We start from the raw sequence: 19216 nt of genomic DNA on the forward strand, positions 1-19216 counted from the left end.
TTATTCCATTCTCACTTAAAGGTATCACATCTGTCCCGAGGCTGTGTATGTAATTTTTTTTCTCCCAGCTTAAGAATGAGATAATGAATTCCCTGGTCTGGCAAGAGCAAATAAGAACAGAATGTACCTATAAGTCCAAGCTAATCACAAACAACCTGCATCCACACTCGAGGGAGCTTTAAAGACCCTAATCACCTCCCACTCCAATTCTTGTGGTGTTCTGTTATTGCTGATCAGGGACTACACTGTGGCTATCTATTTAGACAATGGGAAAGGGATTAAATAGACAGAAACTCTAGGTCTTAATCGCCTGTTTAATCACTGCAACTGTGCAGTCTGTGGAGCTGAGTTACTTGAACTGATTTGTGCCATAGCAGCAGCAATCATGCATTGGCTAATCAGGGTGCACAGCCCGGAACTGCCCTTCAAGGTCTCCGAGTGGAATTACAAAGACTATGATTAGTTAATCAAATGAAGAACCCAATGTCCTTTCTTTATTTGTGTATACACCTTATCTAAATGGAAATTGTATAGCTGAGGCACTTCCAGAAGGGCACATCTACATGTGAATGATCCTCCTCGAGTCCTTGGCACTGAATGCAGAATAAGATCTTTCACTCCCAATCATCGTGTTATGGCATTGTGGGGACTTTTACATGTCTGAATGATATTTGTTGTCGATGCGCGTGCGAATGATGCAATCACTCCGTCTGTTGTCAAGTAAATCACAAAGCAGTAGACGGCAACTCTTCGAACGCTCGTGATGATCTGTGGCAGAATGTCAAGACTATTACTTTGAGAAAGGAGAGAGGGGGAAGCAGACGGACAGCTTTCTGATTATGACGATAAACAAAAAGGAATGAATCAAATGTGCAAAAGGCTAGTATGTATGTATGTGGCACAGAGATGCTGTATGTAAGCCTTTAATCATGTTGGGTGTCTGCTAATCAGGTAGCCTCCTCTCATTGTTTCCTAGCAGAATCCAGATGATCTTTCCATCATCTGGATTCACTTACTGGTAATATCACAAATCTGTTGTAAAGACAACCAACCAACACATCAAACAAATACACCAAAGATTAAAGTTGTGTTTAAGCATCTATATGTGTTACTGATGCTCAGCTCATCTAAACTTTAGTCTCTCCTCTCAGCACACAGAGGTCAGAGCGACCTTCCAGGAATGGTGGTGCTATGGTCCAGAGAATTGATTGGTCAGTATCATAACCTGCTCCAGAAAGGTTATCTGGATAAGATGAAACCCTGCTTTGTAAAACTGGGCCCTGTTCTGACAGTAAATTAAGAAAATATTGAAAAAGTCACCATGTGGAATACACAGTTCTGTTCTTTAACTCTACAGGTGACCGTTTTCATGTCATCATTTTAGCTTTTCTTTTATGATCTGCTGACTCATATCTTAGTGACCGGCAGTAGTGGCACATCCATCCTTTTTGGTTCTTTTGGACACAACTGGGTTCCATGATTAACCGAAGCAACGCCATGCCAGAACCAACTGGACCATAGAGTCATCAGGAATGTGCTTATTGAGTTCGCTCATCAAAGAAGCCAGTGTTTAAATTTCCGTAAGCTTCTACACTAAGGACTTGTTTTTGCAACTACAGGAGATTACAACAAATGTAGATTAAGCCACTTACTTCACTTGTCTGACCCAGAAGTTAGGTCCATCTTTCATATACAGTCTATCGCCTGGTTTTTGTCCTTCTGTAATAAATTTTTCTCCTGGACATTTTTACTAGTTTGCATTAATTTGCTAATGCATTAATGGCTTGTGTAGGTTTTCTCTGCACAAAAACATTTCTGTTATGTTCCTTTGTGACTCACCTAGTTCATTTAAATCAGATTCAAAAAATATTTTGAGTCATTTTCACTATAATCAAAACATCTAAAACTCCGGTAAAACCTTCACTTGAACTACAACTGAATTTTAGCATCAACAGTCAACAACATGCTACATTTTAGTTGCTTCCAGTTGCTTTTAAATAACAAATATGTTCTGGGTTCACTACATGGTGTGCAAGAGTGTACAAGTCCAAGCTGGGAATGCCATAAAATGGATGCATCCGTGTATCTTTTATTGAAATGCTCGTGCTAATGAAACAAGAATTCCAAAGGATGCTGTAAGAGTGTCGTCGACTGGGCCCAGCCAAACGCACATTATCATACACAGCCATTAAATGCGCTCTTTTCTTTTAGGTATTTAAAAAGCGTAAAATGCTTCCCCATATTTCCCCCCCACTATTTATCACTCATAACTGTGCGCTGAATTACATTTAGATTGATTTTAAATGAAGTCATTTTTTAGTGTTAAAGCTTTCTCTGCCTTCTGTCAGACATGCTGTTTGACATTGTGACTCTTGTTCGTAAGGAGAAAAGAATTTCCCTCCATTGCTTTGTGATAACTTCCTTCCAGGGCCAGCAGACTTGACCCGCACACTCCTACTAGAATCACCTCTATTATTAGTCCATGACAGCAGCCCCGTGGAGGGCGGGGGCCTCCCTGAAAGGTACAGGGTCGCGGATGTCCCAATCCATCTCTGTCTGCCAAGCGATTGATTGTGATTTAGTGCACGGGGCACGAGATGGTGGGGTTCCTTTCTGATGAGCGATAGGTGGGAACCCTTTGACTCCCAGCACATGGCAAGCAGAGGCAGGGCTATGATGAGGGGTCACAGGCAGCTGGTGGGGGTAACTATGGTGGGTAGAAGCAAGGTGGGGGTTGTGTGGATCACAAGATAGAAGATGTCAGAGATCCAGGACAAAGCCCCTCTTCCCCAGCAGACAACCAACCGCCCGAGTCCATCACTTTACCCATCTATCACCCATCCGGCTTTGTGGGCAGCGTAGCAGTTGCCTGCTAATTGTTCATCATCAGGGGGATCCATCATCAGCAACGATCAGTGTGAATAGAGAGGGGCAGGGAGGCCACATCAAAAAATATAAGCCCCTATGAGGGGCGTCGTGCCAGCTGCTTAAAAAAGTGGGTTTAACCCACTGAAAGAATGAGTGACATTACCACCCCGGATTTACCTCCAAGACATATGAACACCAAGAGTGTAAGATAGAGCTGATTGGATGCTTAGAAATGAACAGCTTCTTCATTTTTGGATTCTGAATCAGGATTTTTCCAATATTGTGCTCTCAGAAACTCTGGGCACATACTGTGTCTGCCTTGATTAGGAGACTAAAATATGGCCAGAGTGAAGAGGATATATTTGATATCCTGTCAGATGCTCCAATTTCCCAGTTCTCCTCTAAATATTACCGACCCCAGACAGATATGCATAATACACAATATCTGACTGGAAATCAGAGGGAAATGGCTTTCACTTTTTTCTTTTTTAATTTCATTTTTAAATCTCAGTACTCAGGAGCAAAGTTCAGACAGAAAATATTCATCCCGCTGTTTTTTTTTTCTCCCACTTCAGGCCTGGTGTGAGACACAAGCTGCTCTAGGATGGATGTTAAGCCCAGCCGCAGCCTCGCTTCACTGGGCCGCTCCGGCAGCTTAACTCCATAATCAACCTGAGACCAGCTTTGCTAGGAAATACACTGCACGTGTTAGGCTGCATTTTTATATAATGAGGGGGGTTATCTGCTGTTTACTTTTTATTATCCACCCAAACATCCATTAGCCGTTCTCGCTTACCCTTTTAGAGGGTCGCGCAGGGCTGGAACTCCAAACACAAACGCCGTAGCCAGCCAAACCCAGAACCTTTTTGCTGCGAGACGCACTTCATACCATCGTGATTTATATATTTTTGTTTTTGTCCATTTAGATTTTATCCAAAAACATTGTCTCAAATACATGTGACCTTAATATTATGAGGCCAGCAGTGAATAAGGCCAGCATATTGTCAATCACAGGAAGTTGTGTCAGCCAGGTCAATGTGTAGCCAGTAACCTGAGCTGCTGTTGACAGAACAGGGACAGGTGCACCAGCCAAACTAATCCATACATGCATGCCAGACACAGGTCATCCATTAAGGCAGATTGATTCAAAGCATTAAAAGACTGTTCCTCAACAATCCCTCACCCGGCCTTACCTTTGCTGTTGCCACGATACCAAATTGCAGTAATTCAAGATGGCCTGAACTGGAAAGGGAAAGGAATGTTCACTGTTTGCCCAGCTAATGCTGGAAACATTTTGTCACACAGCGGCCGAGGGAACATTTCTGGAAGTTTTGTCTGAGCTTTAGAAAATGAAAATGAACTGGTTGGTTTAGCATCTGATGTATTAGATATAGAGACTCTTTATTTAACCCGAATTTCTTGCTGCAGAAATATCGAGTACCTCGGGCTCGTGGGAGGACTTATACCCTGCGTGGCCATTTCACATAATAGCCTTGTACAAAAACATATAAACCAGATTTCACTTTGATTCAGTGTTATTATCAAGCCCACTCCTGTGAGGCCCCAAATGCCAAATAAAGGTTTACTGGCAGAGGCTAGACATCTGCTGCTTTCTGATTGGTTGATAATGCAGCAGTAGTCTCACCTGTTTTCCACAGCCCAGTGCATGGTAAACACCCTGAGTCAGACTTGCAGGGAGAAGGAGCCCATCTGGTCAGCAGCATTAACAACTAGCTCTTTAACAATGGCTTCCAGGAAAAGGAGAAGGGCACAACAGGCCATATCAGCCAATAAAAACAGGCTATGCATGACATTTAGCGCCTGATGTGGGGCTTAGGAGTATACAGGTTACCTACTGTCCACACCAGCCTCTGGCAATAAAACAAAAGCCAATCTCACAGAGTGAGGGGGATGCTGTGCATAAAGCTGCCTGTTTCAGCTGTTGGTCTTATAAAATCTGTATAAAGATGCACACGGAGCATCAAGGAAGAGGATCATTTTCATATAAACATCAAGCAGCATAAAAAGCTCTTTTTTTCTGCTATGCACAATAGTTTTCAATAATCAAACGGACCGCGAGAGTTAATGGATAGGCTCGTTTAGAAAGATGAAAAACATGAAAAAGTGCGAGACAGATAAGAGGAGAAAACCACGTCTACTTCTAGATGTGGACGCATATCTACAGAAAACCACTGAGGAGGTTATTTGACTAAACAGTGCCATCTACTGTTCTGCTGTTAAACTCTGAAACTGCAAATGTCACATTGCTGAATTTGTGATCACACCAGCTTCCTCACTGCTCTACAAACAGTTTTTCATTATTGTCAAACCTCCTGTGGAGCTGAACTAACGCACATTGCTACAAGAGGCCGGACAGGCTAGGAAACGGAGGCACCTCGGGTTTTTAAATATCTGATCGTGTCTGTTTTTTGCAACTAGGACGCAGAGGATGGATGCAAACTCTAAATAAGATCTAGGATTTATCAAGAGGGATGTGAAGACAGAAATGTTCGGGGTGGAGTTTGAACAGCAAGCAATGGGCTCTCTACAGCTGCTGGCACTAATGAGGATAATTACCCCCGTAATAACATTAGCCTATCTGAGGGAATGGAGGGGAAGGACAAGTGGTTGTGTTTGTGTGTGGGAGGGTATTCAAGCTTGTGTGTGTGCGTGCGTGCTCGTGCCTTTCCTTCTATCTCACTTGCGGTCTCTCCCTCATTCCCTGAATCTCAATATCTCTTTGTTAGCCCACAATAATTGTATTTGGGCCTCATATCCGCCATATCAGATTCGAGTTTGTACAAGGTAATTAGCAGAGGAAGGGAAGCCTCCACACCAGGAGGACAAATGCCCCCATGACATCATTCTGGCTCCACTCAGGAGGGGAAGCTTTTTCCCCTCGCTCCCTCTTACTCATCTTTCTTGTCATTCGGCTGTCAAGAAAGCGCAGTTAATGGGGGCAGACTTGTAGTAACAGGCAAAAAGTTGATGACATTGAAAAGGAGAAGAGCCGGGATTAAGAAGATAAAGAAATGAAGAGATGGAGGAGAAAATGGGGTGGAAAGTGATTTGAGATGAGATGGAGGGCTGTGTTTTTGCAGCAGGCCTGTAATCTCCAATCAGCTTCTACTAACAGACAGCAGGGGAAAGTTCCTCGGCGTTAATGCAGCTTGCCATTCAGAAGGAGCCGGTGTATCCAGCTGGGAGTCGGGGGATGAGGGGAGGATTAACGGGCACTCAGGTGGAGAGAGATGAAGAGAATCAGACGGAGACCCCGCGGATGGTCACACCCTCTCTCCCTCCATCTCTCACACTCCTTTTTATTTTTGATGAACAAATGTACTCCGCCGTTTTAAAAGTGGAGTGGCGAAAGAAGGAGGAAATGATAGAAGCTTTACTTTAGGGGTGACTTCTCTATCTGTTGATGATTCTAATTTGGATCTGTCCTCCAGAAGACAAATCAAAAGCTTCTCCTGTATAGTGAAGGACTTGGATCTAGTATCTGCCTGCCGTGAAAGAACATCCCAGATTTTCCTTACAGATCAGTAAAATATGATCAGACAAATTTAAAAAGCTCCACAACGTAGAAGTGATTTACTCTTGTGCTCTAATGTATCATTGTAAAAAAGTCAACTATATGCAGAGGCATTGTCAAATTAGTCATTCATCATATCAAATGAAGCACGACTGACAAACATCATGTCTTTTAATTTTATTTCTTTTTTTGGCTGATCCCATGTGCTGGTTGAGACATTTTTTCCTGAAGCCTCCTCATCAGCTGCTCCTCTAAACTGACTTAAATTAATGGCAGGTAATCTGCAGATGCCAGCTGTGCAGCATCACTGCCTTCCTCCAAATGATCAAAGAGTTCTTCCTCTTCTTCCTCGTGGCTACACGGCCTTTCATCGACTTCATCTTTGCAAAGAAGATTAAAAAAAAATAGAAATAAAATATGTATGGTGTAGTTAAAATGGGTTTGCCATCCAGCTGAGAACAGTTAACAGACCTTGTTGTCTGAGAACTCACTTCTCTGAAAGTATTGTGGGAGATGCGACAGCAGCAGAGCGAGTCTGTCTGTCTCGAACAAGGCTGAACAGAAATGGGACTAAAAAGATAAAGAAATGAAGAGATGGAGGAGAAAATAGGATGGAAAGTATTTTGATAGACCCTAAGACAATTTTGTGTCTTGGCAGTTTAAGTCAATGCAGGTGAATGATGGTGCAACACATGTGAGTAAGGTCTGCACATTTTGTTGCTACTGTGTCATCTCAGCTTTCAGTCCAGTTTTGTTTCAAACAGAGGCTCTTTACTGAGGGATGATGGAACATATGACTCAACGCCAGCTTTTCTCTCTTTAGTAAAAATAGATCTTTCTCTCCATCTGCAGTAATTTATATTTTGTGGTATGGCTATTTTCTGGGACCTTTTCACACTTCCATATCCATATCTGAAAAACCTAAGGTAGGGAGAGCACTCATCCCTGCCTGTGCACGTACAGTTAGGCCCACATGTTTTAGGACAATGACACATTCTTTGTAATTTTGCCTCTGTAAACCAGTAAAATTAGGGGGAAAAAGTTTCACTGTCCAAAAATCTATGGATCAAAATGTACACAGACCCCTCGCAGAACAGGGGATTCATAAATAACAGACTGTGAGATCAGAAATAACATGAATGACATTAAGTCAGTGTAAAGGCGGGATGTAAAAAAAACAGCTTGCAGAGTGTGCAACAACTGCATGCAGGTTGAAGCAGCTTAAATACTTTATATTTTTGCAGATAAATTGAGATAGCACAAGTTTTCCTGTTTAAATTCATACTTCTCTGGTTAACTATTATACTTTGACAAGATGATAGTCAAACAACAGGTAACAGTTAACAATGTAAAAGCGTATTTTATTGTAACCTACCTTTTAAGCCACATGGATCATTCGGTATTCCAGAAATAAAGGGTCTGGTATCTTTTACAAAGTCATTTTGGTGATTATTATCCAGTGTTTGTTGTTTTCCATTGTGCAAAATCAGTTTAAATATTCTTTAGTATTCTTGATTAGATGATTTCTGGATGAAGGGGTGTTAAACTGGCACAGGACACAGTTTAATCTAACAGAAATTCTTAGTGAAACACTCAGTTGTGTATAAAAACTGAAGGTCTGCTCAAACCTGAACAGAAATGTTGGGATCATCTCCTGTCAGGAAGTCAGTCCCGGTCCTCCTCCGGTTCAAGCCTGGAAGAGGGTAGGCTGCGCTCTCGCAGCCAAAGGTGATGTCACTCCCTGGATAGCTGGAGAGATTTATGGGACCTCAAAGGATACAGCAAACTGCAGTAAAAGGAAAGGAACACCCCAGTGTTTAATCGCCTAAAACTGCTCCATGTCAAGATAATAATGCATTTACAGTTTTAAAATATGAACTTTCCTAAACTATGATGTATGAAAAACAGAAGTACATTAACTGGAATAACAGGGTCCCCTCCTGCTGAGGTTTTTGGTTGTGTTACTGCTGCTGGCAGCCTCTCTCAGCTGGCAAATACTGGGGTGGGTCCACCCATCTGAGCCACACACAGGGACTTTCTCCTGGCACGCACATGAAGGCTCTGGCTTGGTCCTGTGTCCCTTCTTTGGTAATTTAATCTGGCAACCAAGGCAATCTCCACAGTGGTCATATAACTTCTAAGCTCCATCTGGGTCATGTTACACGTTTGCACACAGCATCTGTAAGTGTCCTGCACCCAGTCTGCAGAGCAGCTGTCCGGCACTGGAGGGCAGAGGTGCTCGTCGCACTCCCTGCGACCCTCCACCTCCTCCCACAGCTGCAGACGAATATGGTGCTGGGTCTGCAGCCTGGGGGAGCGTGCACCATTACATCCATGCATACATAGACACAAGCAGAGCTGAGGCCTGCTGCTAACACACATCAGTGCACAAAGTCAAAAATGAAGTCTAAAGTAACCAACTGAGGCCAGACAATGTAACTGCAAAATGAACCACATTCATAAGAGAGACTGCATTCCTGTTTTTCTGCTCTCTTACAGTCAAACATGTTGTTCCTCCTCTGAGTTTTAAATGTTTCCTTCTGTCTCCTCTCCTCTGTCCTCTTCTGAATGGTTGATTTAGTTTTTTTATTAATACCACTGAACATTGCTGAATTATATTGCCATGCTCGTGCCCCTCCTTTGAGATTTCTTCATCAGCTTCGATTCCTTCCTAACAAAGAGATGGAATTTACAGGGAATGAAGCGAGCAAACTTCATCTCTCAGGTATCTCTTTCCTTTTTTTTTCTTGCTTTACTCACAATTCTGCTGCCTTTCATCGTGTGCCAGTGAGACAGGACTGGAAACTGGGATTTACAAGAGCTACGGGAGATTCTGTGCAGTCTGCAGGTTTCAGGTTGAAGAACTTTTGTCAGCTATGATATTCACGTCTCTTAGAATTATGACTGAAACTTTAACAGATATAACTTACATTCAAGGTGCTGTATCTGACCAGTGAGGAAAATCATCATGTTTAGATTCACTAAAACATGAAGTCATTTTGCATCTGCGTGTTCGTTTTTTGTTGTTGTTGTTGTTTGTTTATTTTTACAGAGCCTGCTATTATTTTTGGGATTTGAAATGTTAGCCTGCAGTTTGTGTCTTAACCCTGTAACACTACCATATTTGACGCATGGGTTCTCTAAATCAGTGTGGTTTTATTTTAATTTCTCAGAGAGTTTAATAAATACTCCAGTTTACAAGAAAATTGATTTCTGGCAACTATTTCACAGTACAGGCATTAAGGGGTTAATATAATTGATTTCAGCTTCCCAAAAAATGTTTTAAAGTGTTCACTGAGATGTGCTGTGTAGCTTAACTGAGTTTCATAGGCTGCTGTGTCATAAAGACACTGGTGACTTAATTATTTGGGTTGGAGCAGGGTTCGGTCACCAGCAGCGGCTGAGACTGGGTGGAGGGCAGTTTGTTCAACCACGTCTTAATGTCATTTGCTTAAATCAAATCCATAAACATGCTATAATAATACGTTGTAATACTATATCATATGAGGCATTTAAATGCTATGAGGCCTGGTTTAAAAGCCTTCTGTGTTTGTGTTTACTCCTGCGAAGCTGCACTGCCGGTAAGTCCGGTGTTTAGGTAACGTGGCACTTTTCCTTTCGCCATCTAGTGTGGCTCTGTGCGTACACAGAGGTGGAGGCTCTGCACAAACGCTTCCTTGTGTAAATGGCAAAGAGGCGTGGCTTACCTCACACGTCACGTCGCTCACGTAGCACGGCAAGAGGATTGGAGATCCGTGAAGTTAATGAAGATGCGTCATTAAAATCCGTTTGATGCTTCAAAGTAAGAAATAAATTTGTTTAATGTTCCCAATAAATGTTAATATTACATTTATAAAAGAGCACAGAGGCTGCACATTTAGGGGTCACCCCAACAGATCATCTGCCTCACCTTTTCTCCAGCGTCCTCCTCTGTCACCCCAACACTCTCCATCAATGAACCTGTTTTCCTCCTCCTGCTGCATCCAATATATATTCAGTGTTCCTCTCCTGCACATGTCTCAGCCCCATCCCTCTAACTTTAACTCCAAACCTGAGCTGTCCTTCTGGTCACTAGCCTCCTAGCCTCACATAAGAAGGTTCTGGGTTTGAATCCAGTCTGGGGGTCTCTGTCTTGAGTTCGCACGTTTTTCCTGTGCTTACCTGGATCCTATCTGGCTTCCTCCGACAGACCAAAGACAATTAGTAAAGTAAGTATATAGGTAAATTTTGGTGAATTAGATTAGCAGATGAGAATGGATGGATAGACTGCTACTAATAAAGCATCTGATGGCCAGTGGGGTTAAAGTATTTATCAGTGTAACATTAATGGATGTCAGAATTTAAGGAGTAAAGGAAAAAGCGACAGATCTAAAACTAAACTAAACTGATGGACTGTAAAGAAGTCCATCAGTTATATTTATCCCATATGGTTTTACAGAAGTTGATTTCGCTTTCTTGAAACTAAAGTGAATTTACCATTTGTGCTTTTATTTTGAAAGTAGGCGTATAGGAAGTTGTCTGTTAAACTTTCGCTTGACTCCGCCCCACGTTTTACAGGAAGTAAAGAAATGTCTACAGGAAAAACTAGAAGACTTCACTGAATGAACTGACGGATAAACCTTCAACACTCACCTCTTCTGCTTCTGCTTCCGACAACGTTTATCAAGAGTCTCCACCGGAAACGCCTTTTCATCTCTCAAAGAGAAACGGTGAGTATTTTACAGAAACTCTAAATGAAAGTGAACTGTTGTGTCATTTTAGCACTTATTACTTAGGTTATGTTTTTATTCTTCAAGTAATATTATCAGTTTCGGTTATTTAGCCTGAAGAAGCAGCTTTTACTTTTTTCTCTTTTTAAAAACAAAAAGCCTTCAACGTTGCTCTGATCCAATATTTCATCCATTTGAATTAACTATAATATGTGGAGTTCTGTAGAGAGATAAAGTATAAGCCTTGAGATATTCTGATTGCTTCCGTGGAACAAACAGGATGTCTTCAAGCTGAGTAATAACTGGAACTGAGTGATAAAGTTTCATCATACAAAGTGCAGGGAAGTTGTGGCCTGTTGGAAAGAGAATATCACTCTCTCGAAAGATAAGATGGCTCTTAACAATAGCCAGTAGTCACTGACGTGTTATTCTTCGAGCAATATAATTGTTTCATGTGGTTGGACAGGTGAAGGCTTGAACCTGCTGACGTGGGACAATACAGGTGTGTCACTTGGCTTTAAACAGGTGTGTCAGGATAAAGCATCTCCTCATCCTCCAGTCAGGGTGGCATAGTTTTGCTTCCACTACAGCATTCAGACTGAGAGAGGATTTTGATTGACTTGATGTTATTGTATCTTTTATCCATCAGACCCAAAGAATGGCAGAGAAGGTGCTGGTCACAGGTGGAGGAGGCTACATCGGGAGTCACTGTGTGGTGGAGCTCATTGAAGCAGGCTACCAGCCAATCGTGGTGGATAACTTCAGTAACGCTGTGCGAGGTGAGCTCACCAATTAAGAGCTTTTACTGAGAAAATTACTGAAAAAACTGTAGGGTCTACCTTACAGGCAACTGATTTGGATTAATTAAAATTGAATTGAATTGAAAAGTAATCAGCGTGATACTTAGACCTAGTGTTTCTGTATGTGTGTGTGTGTGTGTGTATCCATTGTGTTTTGGATTGAGGAGAAGGGAATGTGTCAGAGAGCATACGCAGGATAGAAAAGCTCCTGAAAACCAGCATTGAGTTTCATGAGCTGGACCTCCTCGACCGCCCCGGCTTGGAAAAGCTGTTCAAAAAGGTCAGAAAGTTGTTACACTTGGTTTGTTTTTCCTAATTATTCATCTGCATCTGCTACTGTTTTAGAGAGTGCCAACAGTGTACACACTTTGATTTGTAAAGTCAGTGTGTTTGGGGTTGTTTGGCTAAAAAAAAACAGCCCGGTTTCTGCTTTACTGTTACACACATAAAACAATCAGCAAGAAGATAAATGCACCACCATTTAACTTTTTTAGCCTTTGTTTGTTTCCTTAAAAATGTCCCTGCTGGCCTGCATAAACTGTCATGAAAAGCAGTTCATTTGTAGTATTTGCATGCCTTAAATCTGAAACCGGCCTGTGTCACACATGTGCTTCTCTGTTTGTGTGCTGCAGCATTCCTTCAGTGCTGTGATTCACTTCGCGGGGCTGAAAGCTGTGGGCGAGTCGGTGGAGAAGCCGTTACTCTACTACAAAGTGAACCTCACCGCCTTCATGAACCTGCTTGAGGTCAGTCAATAGCTCCTGGGTAAACTGATCTCAGATCTGCACTTTCAATCTTTGCTCTGCACTCATTATTAATCCCTGCTCTGACCTTATTCTGTGTTTGCTGAGCGCACACCCGTGTGTTCATTTGAAAATGAGCTGATAAATTCTAAAACCGCATCCTTCTGATATGTTATGCATGTGGAGCTCATCATAACAGCCAGAATCAGCCTTTTTTCCTCAGCCCTGAGCTGTGGACTGCTGACTCGCTGGCCACTGATTGTGTGTATGTGCCGTGTTTATGTGTATCTGCACGTCCCCCAGGTGATGCAGGCTCACAGAGTGCGCAATCTGGTCTTCAGCAGCTCCGCCACAGTATATGGAGACCCCCAGCGCCTCCCCATAGATGAGCAGCACCCCGTGGGAGGCTGCACTAACCCCTACGGGAAGACCAAGTACTTCATCGAGGAGATGGTCAAGGACCACTGTAAAGCTGAGAAGGTAAACTCAGAAGAAAGACATTCACAGACGCACACACTTCCATCTCCTGAGTTGTCTCATTATTCCTTCTCTGTGGGCAGGACTGGAATGCTGTGCTGCTGCGCTATTTCAATCCAATCGGAGCTCATTGCTCCGGTCAGATAGGAGAGGACCCTCAGGGTATCCCTAACAACCTGCTGCCATATGTTGCCCAGGTATCTAAAGTCTCTGCCAGATGCCACGCTGTGCTCATCATAGTGATTGTATTTCAGTCTTTCATCTGTCTCCATGAATCACATGACTCCGATTTGCTTGCATTGCTTAATTTAGGTCGCCGTTGGGAGACGAGAGTGTCTGAGCGTATATGGGAATGACTACGACACGATCGATGGCACAGGTAACGAAATTACTGCAAATCACTGCACTTGCTTTGAAATAGCACTTTAAATAGCAGCCAGATACTCGGTACCATGAAAACGAGGCTCCTTTCTCTTTGCAGGTGTGAGAGATTACATTCATGTTGTGGATCTGGCAAAGGGACACATAGCTGCTCTAAAGAAGCTGAAGGAGGACTGCGGGTGCAAGGTATAACAACTTGGAGCAAATTTCCATCACGACCATTGTCACATAGATGCTTTAGATATTTATTAGTGTGTGTGTGTGTGTGTGTGTGTGTGTCTGTAGGTTTACAACCTTGGGACAGGAAAAGGCTACTCAGTGCTTGAGATGGTGAAAGCCATGGAGAAGGCTTCCGGAAAAGAGGTGAGTCATCGTGGTTACTGTGAGAGCTGAATCATGTTTATAGTCTGTTTTCTAGAAGTGACGCAAAGCACGACCAATCTGGCACTGTGGAAATACCTCTGATCACCTTATTTTTCCATGTAATTAACATAATGTGTTTTCTGTTTAGATCCCATATAAGATCGCCCCTCGCAGAGGCGGAGACGTAGCTTCCTGCTACGCCGACCCTCGCGTAGCTGAGAAGGAGCTGGGCTGGAAGGCTCAATTTGACCTGGAAAGAATGTGTAAGGACAGCCACGCTGGAAAATCTGATTCTTCTCCATGATTGCTCTTCTACAGTCAAATAAATGCGTTGTAGCATCTCCCGTATGATCTCTGTGTTTTTTCTTTGCACTCCTTTCCATGCAGGTGAGGACCTGTGGCGCTGGCAGTCCATGAACCCCACCGGATTTTCTAACGGCACTTGCTGACGCAACCCGAGCAGACTGTTGCTTAAAAATCCTCTTTTAAAATCACCAAAGGGAACCACCAGCTTCCTCATTGGCGCAATGACACATAAGACCTCAAGAGAAGCTGCATTGTTTTTATTTTTGTTAAACTCTAATGATTCAGCTGACTACAAGAAGAGTATCTAAATGTTTGTTTACTCTTTGCTGTTAGATCAGACTTAACAACTGATATTTTCTCTATAAATGTATTGATCTGTGAGCCATAACAATGAAAGAATAAATTAATTTTCTTACTGAATAGCTGAAACGCGCACTTTGCCTTGACTGTCTGGAGTGATTGTGACCCCGGTTTTTGTTGTTATATACATATAAAAAAAATTCTGAAATACAGGGGCAGATTAAAGACTCGGACCTGTGTGGTAAGGTTAGAGGAGCATCATGAGCCCTGCACAAATACTGTATGAATATCGCTCCTTTCGCAACGAGGGCGTCTGTTTAAACGGGGCACTGGGACTTTAAATGGCTCCTTGAACCCTCGGGCACCCAGTTAATAAACACCCACGTCAGCACTGTGCTCCAGTCGGTCTAACCGGGTTTCGGTCTTTAGGGCTGAGCAGGAAGTGCCTGACTGTGGACCCTGGACGAGCAAAGAAAAGAGCGGAGGGGGGGAAAGGCAAACGGGAATTAAACATGGATATGGTGGCGGACTTGGGGGCGAGCAGGCTGTACAGGGCGCCGGGTGAATCGAGCCACCAGTGAGTATCGATGGATTTTGTCAGGGGGGGTAAGAAGGCGTGGGGCGTAAGCGGGTCCTGCCGACACCTCGCGCCTGCGAAGCAGTCGCTCGCTTTGGGCAGCAGTCAAATCCTCCCCGCTGCTCGCCGGACCTCCGGAGAGAAGTGGGGGTGGTCTTGAGGATGAAAACGGGCGTGTTAGTGCGTCGTTGCCCTAGACTGTTACACAATGCGAATAGATGTGTTTTTCCAGCTCGCAGCGCGCTCACTTGCCGGAGGTTTGTGTCTGTTTTTCTATTGTGTGCTGGCTGAAGCCTGAAGTGGGCGTCGCTCCAGGACAGACAGACTGGGCTGCCCGCTTTCCTCTCGCAGGACTGCAGCACTGTCGTGTTGCTTTGTAGGTCGAAGGATGTCTGATTTTACGCGGAAGAGCTCGGTGGGGACGGTAGTCTTGATTTCGCGTGCCGTGAAAGGCACCGTGGAGTCCTGCGGGCGGGCGTTGCACCGTGGGTTGTCGGGCGCTGCGGAGGTTGTCACACAGCCGCGCTGATGGCTCATTAAACACGAAAGCGTGCAACCCCGAGCCTGCACGAGCACGGATTGAACAGGTTACCGTGAAATGAGAACTGTTCTGAAAATCAGGGTGCTGGACATTTTTTTTCTCTTTGCGTGTCCGGCTGCAGTGTTTTATTTTCTCTTCCTACAAGTCTGACGCGTTTACTCCATCGGGGGTTTCCGGAGCGCGTGAGACCTCAGAAATGATTAAAGGTTTTGTCACCCGATGCTCTCTGACTGACTTGAGTCGGGTGTAACCCATTAGGAGAAGATTTTGCCTGAAGGATCCTTCAACAAATCAAAATGCAGAAAAAAGTCAGGTGGGCGGGCCCTCTGCTGAGCCCGTGTAAAGACAAAGATGCAATAATTGACAGCTGCAAGCATGTGGTGATGCTGCTGTGTTTGTTATGCTCAGATCAGTGTGCCATGATTACCATTGTAGGCTGTTACCAGACCATTAAAATCCAGGAGCCCGTGTTTCCTTTATTTATCTGTTAATTTGGCATTGGGAGAAGTTCAGTAATAAATGTCCACCGGGTCTGCGGGACCTCTGTCATTTCTTATTTTCTTGATAAAGAAGTGAGTGTGTCCTGCATACAGAGCTAGTGAGCAAGCTGTCATGTTGTCTCCTGCAGGCAGCCTCAGAGGTGGTTCAACACGGCCGACATCACAGTGTCTCACCAAAGCAACATGCTGAAGCAGCTCAACCAGCAGCGTCGCCAGGAGCTTTTCTGTGACTGCAGTGTGTTGGTGGAGGGCCAGCTCTTCAGGGCTCACCGCAATGTTTTGTACGCCAGCAGCGGCTACTTCCGCATGCTGCTGTCCCAGGGGCCCGATGACTCTGTCAACGCCACCTTCGACGTCTTCAGCCCCGAGACCTTCACCGTCATCCTGGATTTCATCTACTCCGGCCAGCTGGACCTCTCCAGTCACAATGTGATTGAAGTTATGTCTGCAGCCAGCTACCTGCAGATGAACAACGTCATCAGCTACTGCAAGAACTTCATCAAGTCCTCCTTGGACATCAGTGTGAAAGATGAAGACAGCGATCGCTGCCTCAGCTTGTCTGAGACCTGTAGCTTTACCAGCGGAGCAGGAGAAGACTCCACAGAGCAGCATCAGGGCCCCTGCTCTGTTAGCCCTCCACCTGCGCTCTGGACTCGGGACAACTCCAGATCACAGTCTAGCTTTATGGGAAAGGACTCGGACCAGGATCCTTCGGCCTCAGCCCTGAAGACTGACCCTAACAGCCCTGTTAACGAGCTCAGTGCAGATGCAGAAGACCTCCAGGACCCTCAGGACCCTTTGTACACCTTGCCTGGATCAGAGCGTCGGCGTGGAAAAGGGAGCACAAAGAGGCGAGCGTCCAACAGCGCTCGGTCCAACCAGCACGAAGACTTGGACATCCAGGAGGCACGGACACGAAAGGCTGAAAAGGCAGAGGAGCTTTACGCTACTCTACCACCGATTGTGGGTGTTATTGGACACTTTAATAAAGGTGTGTGCTGCCAGAAGATGATGATGACTGGAATACTTGGACAGAGATGATAGGAAAAAGTCAAATGTCACAATTTCTCTGTTCCTCTTTGCAGATTCGAATCCTACCATGCGCTTCAAATGCCCCTTTTGCACACACACAGTGAAGAGGAAAGCAGACCTGAAGCGTCACCTGCGCTGTCACACCGGGGAGAGGCCGTATCCATGCCAGGCCTGCAATAAGCGCTTTACTCGCCTGGAGCATCTACGCAGCCATTTTGAGACAGTAGGTGTTTTCACAGCAGATGGTAAATTTACACTTTCTTCTGTGTCTGTGTCGGCTTACAGCTCAAGGAAAACAAGCTGCTAAACAAATTTACTCTAATATTGAATAAATCTTTATCCGATCTTTTCTTTTTCTTTTTAATCTCCCAGATTCATCAAGCCAGGAAGCTGGTGTGCAGGAAGTGTAAGTGTCAAGTGACCGAGGAGACCGGGCATGTGGTGTGTGAGGGCACGAGACGCTACCGCATGTGCACGGCGTGCATCCAGGAAGTGGGCTGTGACGACGTCCCCATGAACAGCCTGGAGGGGCACAACGAGGAGCCGGCACTGTTACTGGGCGTGGACGGGGAGGAGGAGGGGGACACAAAGAGGAGCTGGATGGTGACTGACGACGATGACCTGGCAGAAGACTCGGGCGCCGACCTCATCATCCAGCAAGTGGACGTCAGCGACGAAGAGCTGCAGTGAAACTGGACCAAAGTGTGCGTGTGTTTGTGTGTGTGCAGATGCGTAACCATATTTGAAGTGTTTGTGTTTTAAAGTGCCCCTGGTATGCTTATTTTCAGTTTAGGGGTTTACTACAATAAGTTTACATTCATTAGTATTCAAAAATCATTTTTCTCATATTGTACTGTGCATAGTGTTACTGCTGCTTCTCTTTTCACCATCGGCCTGAAATGATCTGTTCTAGGAAAGCGAGGTATCCAGCCAGAGTTACAAGTACCCCAGAGAGTACTTTAGCAAGAGCAGTTAATTAAATTACAATTTCATTAAAGAATTGATTGAACTTAAAGAATTTTTGGCAGATAATTAATTGAAAGTAATGGTTAAAAAGAAGAATTGGGCGAAAATAGTCATGCATAAATGATTCAAACATATAAGAAATGATCAAAAATGAAATATCCTGCTAAAAGCACAGCTAAAATCTTTAGCTAAGAGAATATGCAGTTCAAATGGTTCAATAGTGGATGAATATAACAGTTATATAACAGTTACAATTAAAACACAACAGAAAAATAAAACCTGTTTTCTAGGCTGTATTATAACACAACTAAAGATGGTTAGCCGTGCAGCATTTTTGTGATTTCTACTGTCATTAGTTTTTTTTTTTATTAAAAATGGAATAAAAGAAATTCACCAGGTCTTCAGTTCATCAGCCGGAGGGCACAAAAGCTTGTTTTCATTCTTCCAGCCTCGCAGAATATTTGGTTTGCTGACATGTTTTACATTTCGTTTGTAGAAAAGAGAAAAATGGCAGACTTTTAGGCAGTTGGTGCAACTGGATGTAGCTGAGGCATTCTTTGTTTAGCTGCTAAACTGGCATTTTACATGGTGACATAGAGAAGTAACGGAAGAACAGCCAGTTTCACAGGCAGTTTCACTTCAGTGTTTTGTGTGGGTGGGTGAAACTTTACTTTTAATAAAGGTGTGAAGAATAGGGAAAAACCCCAAAAGCTTAACAGGGGCACTTTAAAGCCATGCAGGAGAGTTTATGCATAAAATGTGGGATTCACTCATGTAAAAACATACGTTTATGATATGTTGTGTATTAGTTTAGTCTTTTCTTATCAGTTTGTTGAGCTTTGTCAGAAAAAAAATGAAGGTTTTCTGTTAAGCTTCATAAAGATATGCAGTATCTGAAGCATGCATATTATGTGTTTCCTTTGCTTCAATCATAATATGATATTATAATCTTTTCAATAAGCTTTTTTTTCTCTCGTGCATGAAAAGCTTTGGTCCTTTTGGCTGCTTTCTGCCAGCCTTTCAGCAAAAAGGTGAAGAACAGAATGATCACCTGTATCCTGTAGGGACAGTCTTTTTAAATGTTTTGTTATGATATGCAGTATGATACAAACGCATAA

At 43.7% G+C, this 19216-nt stretch overlaps 2 protein-coding genes across 4 annotated transcripts; both read left to right on the plus strand.

Annotated features, from left to right (window-relative positions):
- Positions 1-10987: 10987 nt before the first annotated feature.
- On the plus strand, positions 10988-14426 carry gale (UDP-galactose-4-epimerase). Its single transcript, XM_085342902.1, has 11 exons — positions 10988-11112; positions 11762-11891; positions 12080-12192; positions 12545-12658; positions 12959-13135; positions 13216-13329; positions 13445-13511; positions 13614-13699; positions 13799-13876; positions 14025-14139; positions 14264-14426. Exons 2-11 carry the CDS (start codon positions 11771-11773, stop codon positions 14323-14325), a joined length of 1047 nt encoding a protein of 348 aa, XP_085199028.1. The 5' UTR covers positions 10988-11112; positions 11762-11770; the 3' UTR covers positions 14326-14426.
- A 568-nt stretch (positions 14427-14994) lies between these two features.
- zbtb8a (zinc finger and BTB domain containing 8A) lies at positions 14995-17822 on the plus strand. Of its 3 annotated transcripts, none has more exons than XM_085342517.1 (4): positions 14995-15059; positions 16229-17100; positions 17186-17355; positions 17505-17822. In XM_085342517.1, the coding sequence occupies exons 1-4, from the start codon at positions 14995-14997 to the stop codon at positions 17820-17822; spliced, it is 1425 nt and encodes a 474-aa protein (XP_085198643.1). The 3 variants fall into 3 exon arrangements, with proteins under 3 accessions (XP_085198643.1, XP_085198642.1, XP_085198641.1); XM_085342516.1 differs by having other exon boundaries at positions 16229-17091; XM_085342515.1 differs by lacking the exon at positions 14995-15059 and adding an exon at positions 15222-15316 and having other exon boundaries at positions 16229-17091.
- Positions 17823-19216: the final 1394 nt, after the last annotated feature.

This window comes from Diplotaxodon limnothrissa, linkage group LG19 (genome assembly GCF_057381915.1).
Source record: "Diplotaxodon limnothrissa isolate DT_005_m linkage group LG19, D_limnothrissa_male_GT1.1, whole genome shotgun sequence".
NCBI classification, from domain to species: domain Eukaryota; kingdom Metazoa; phylum Chordata; class Actinopteri; order Cichliformes; family Cichlidae; genus Diplotaxodon; species Diplotaxodon limnothrissa.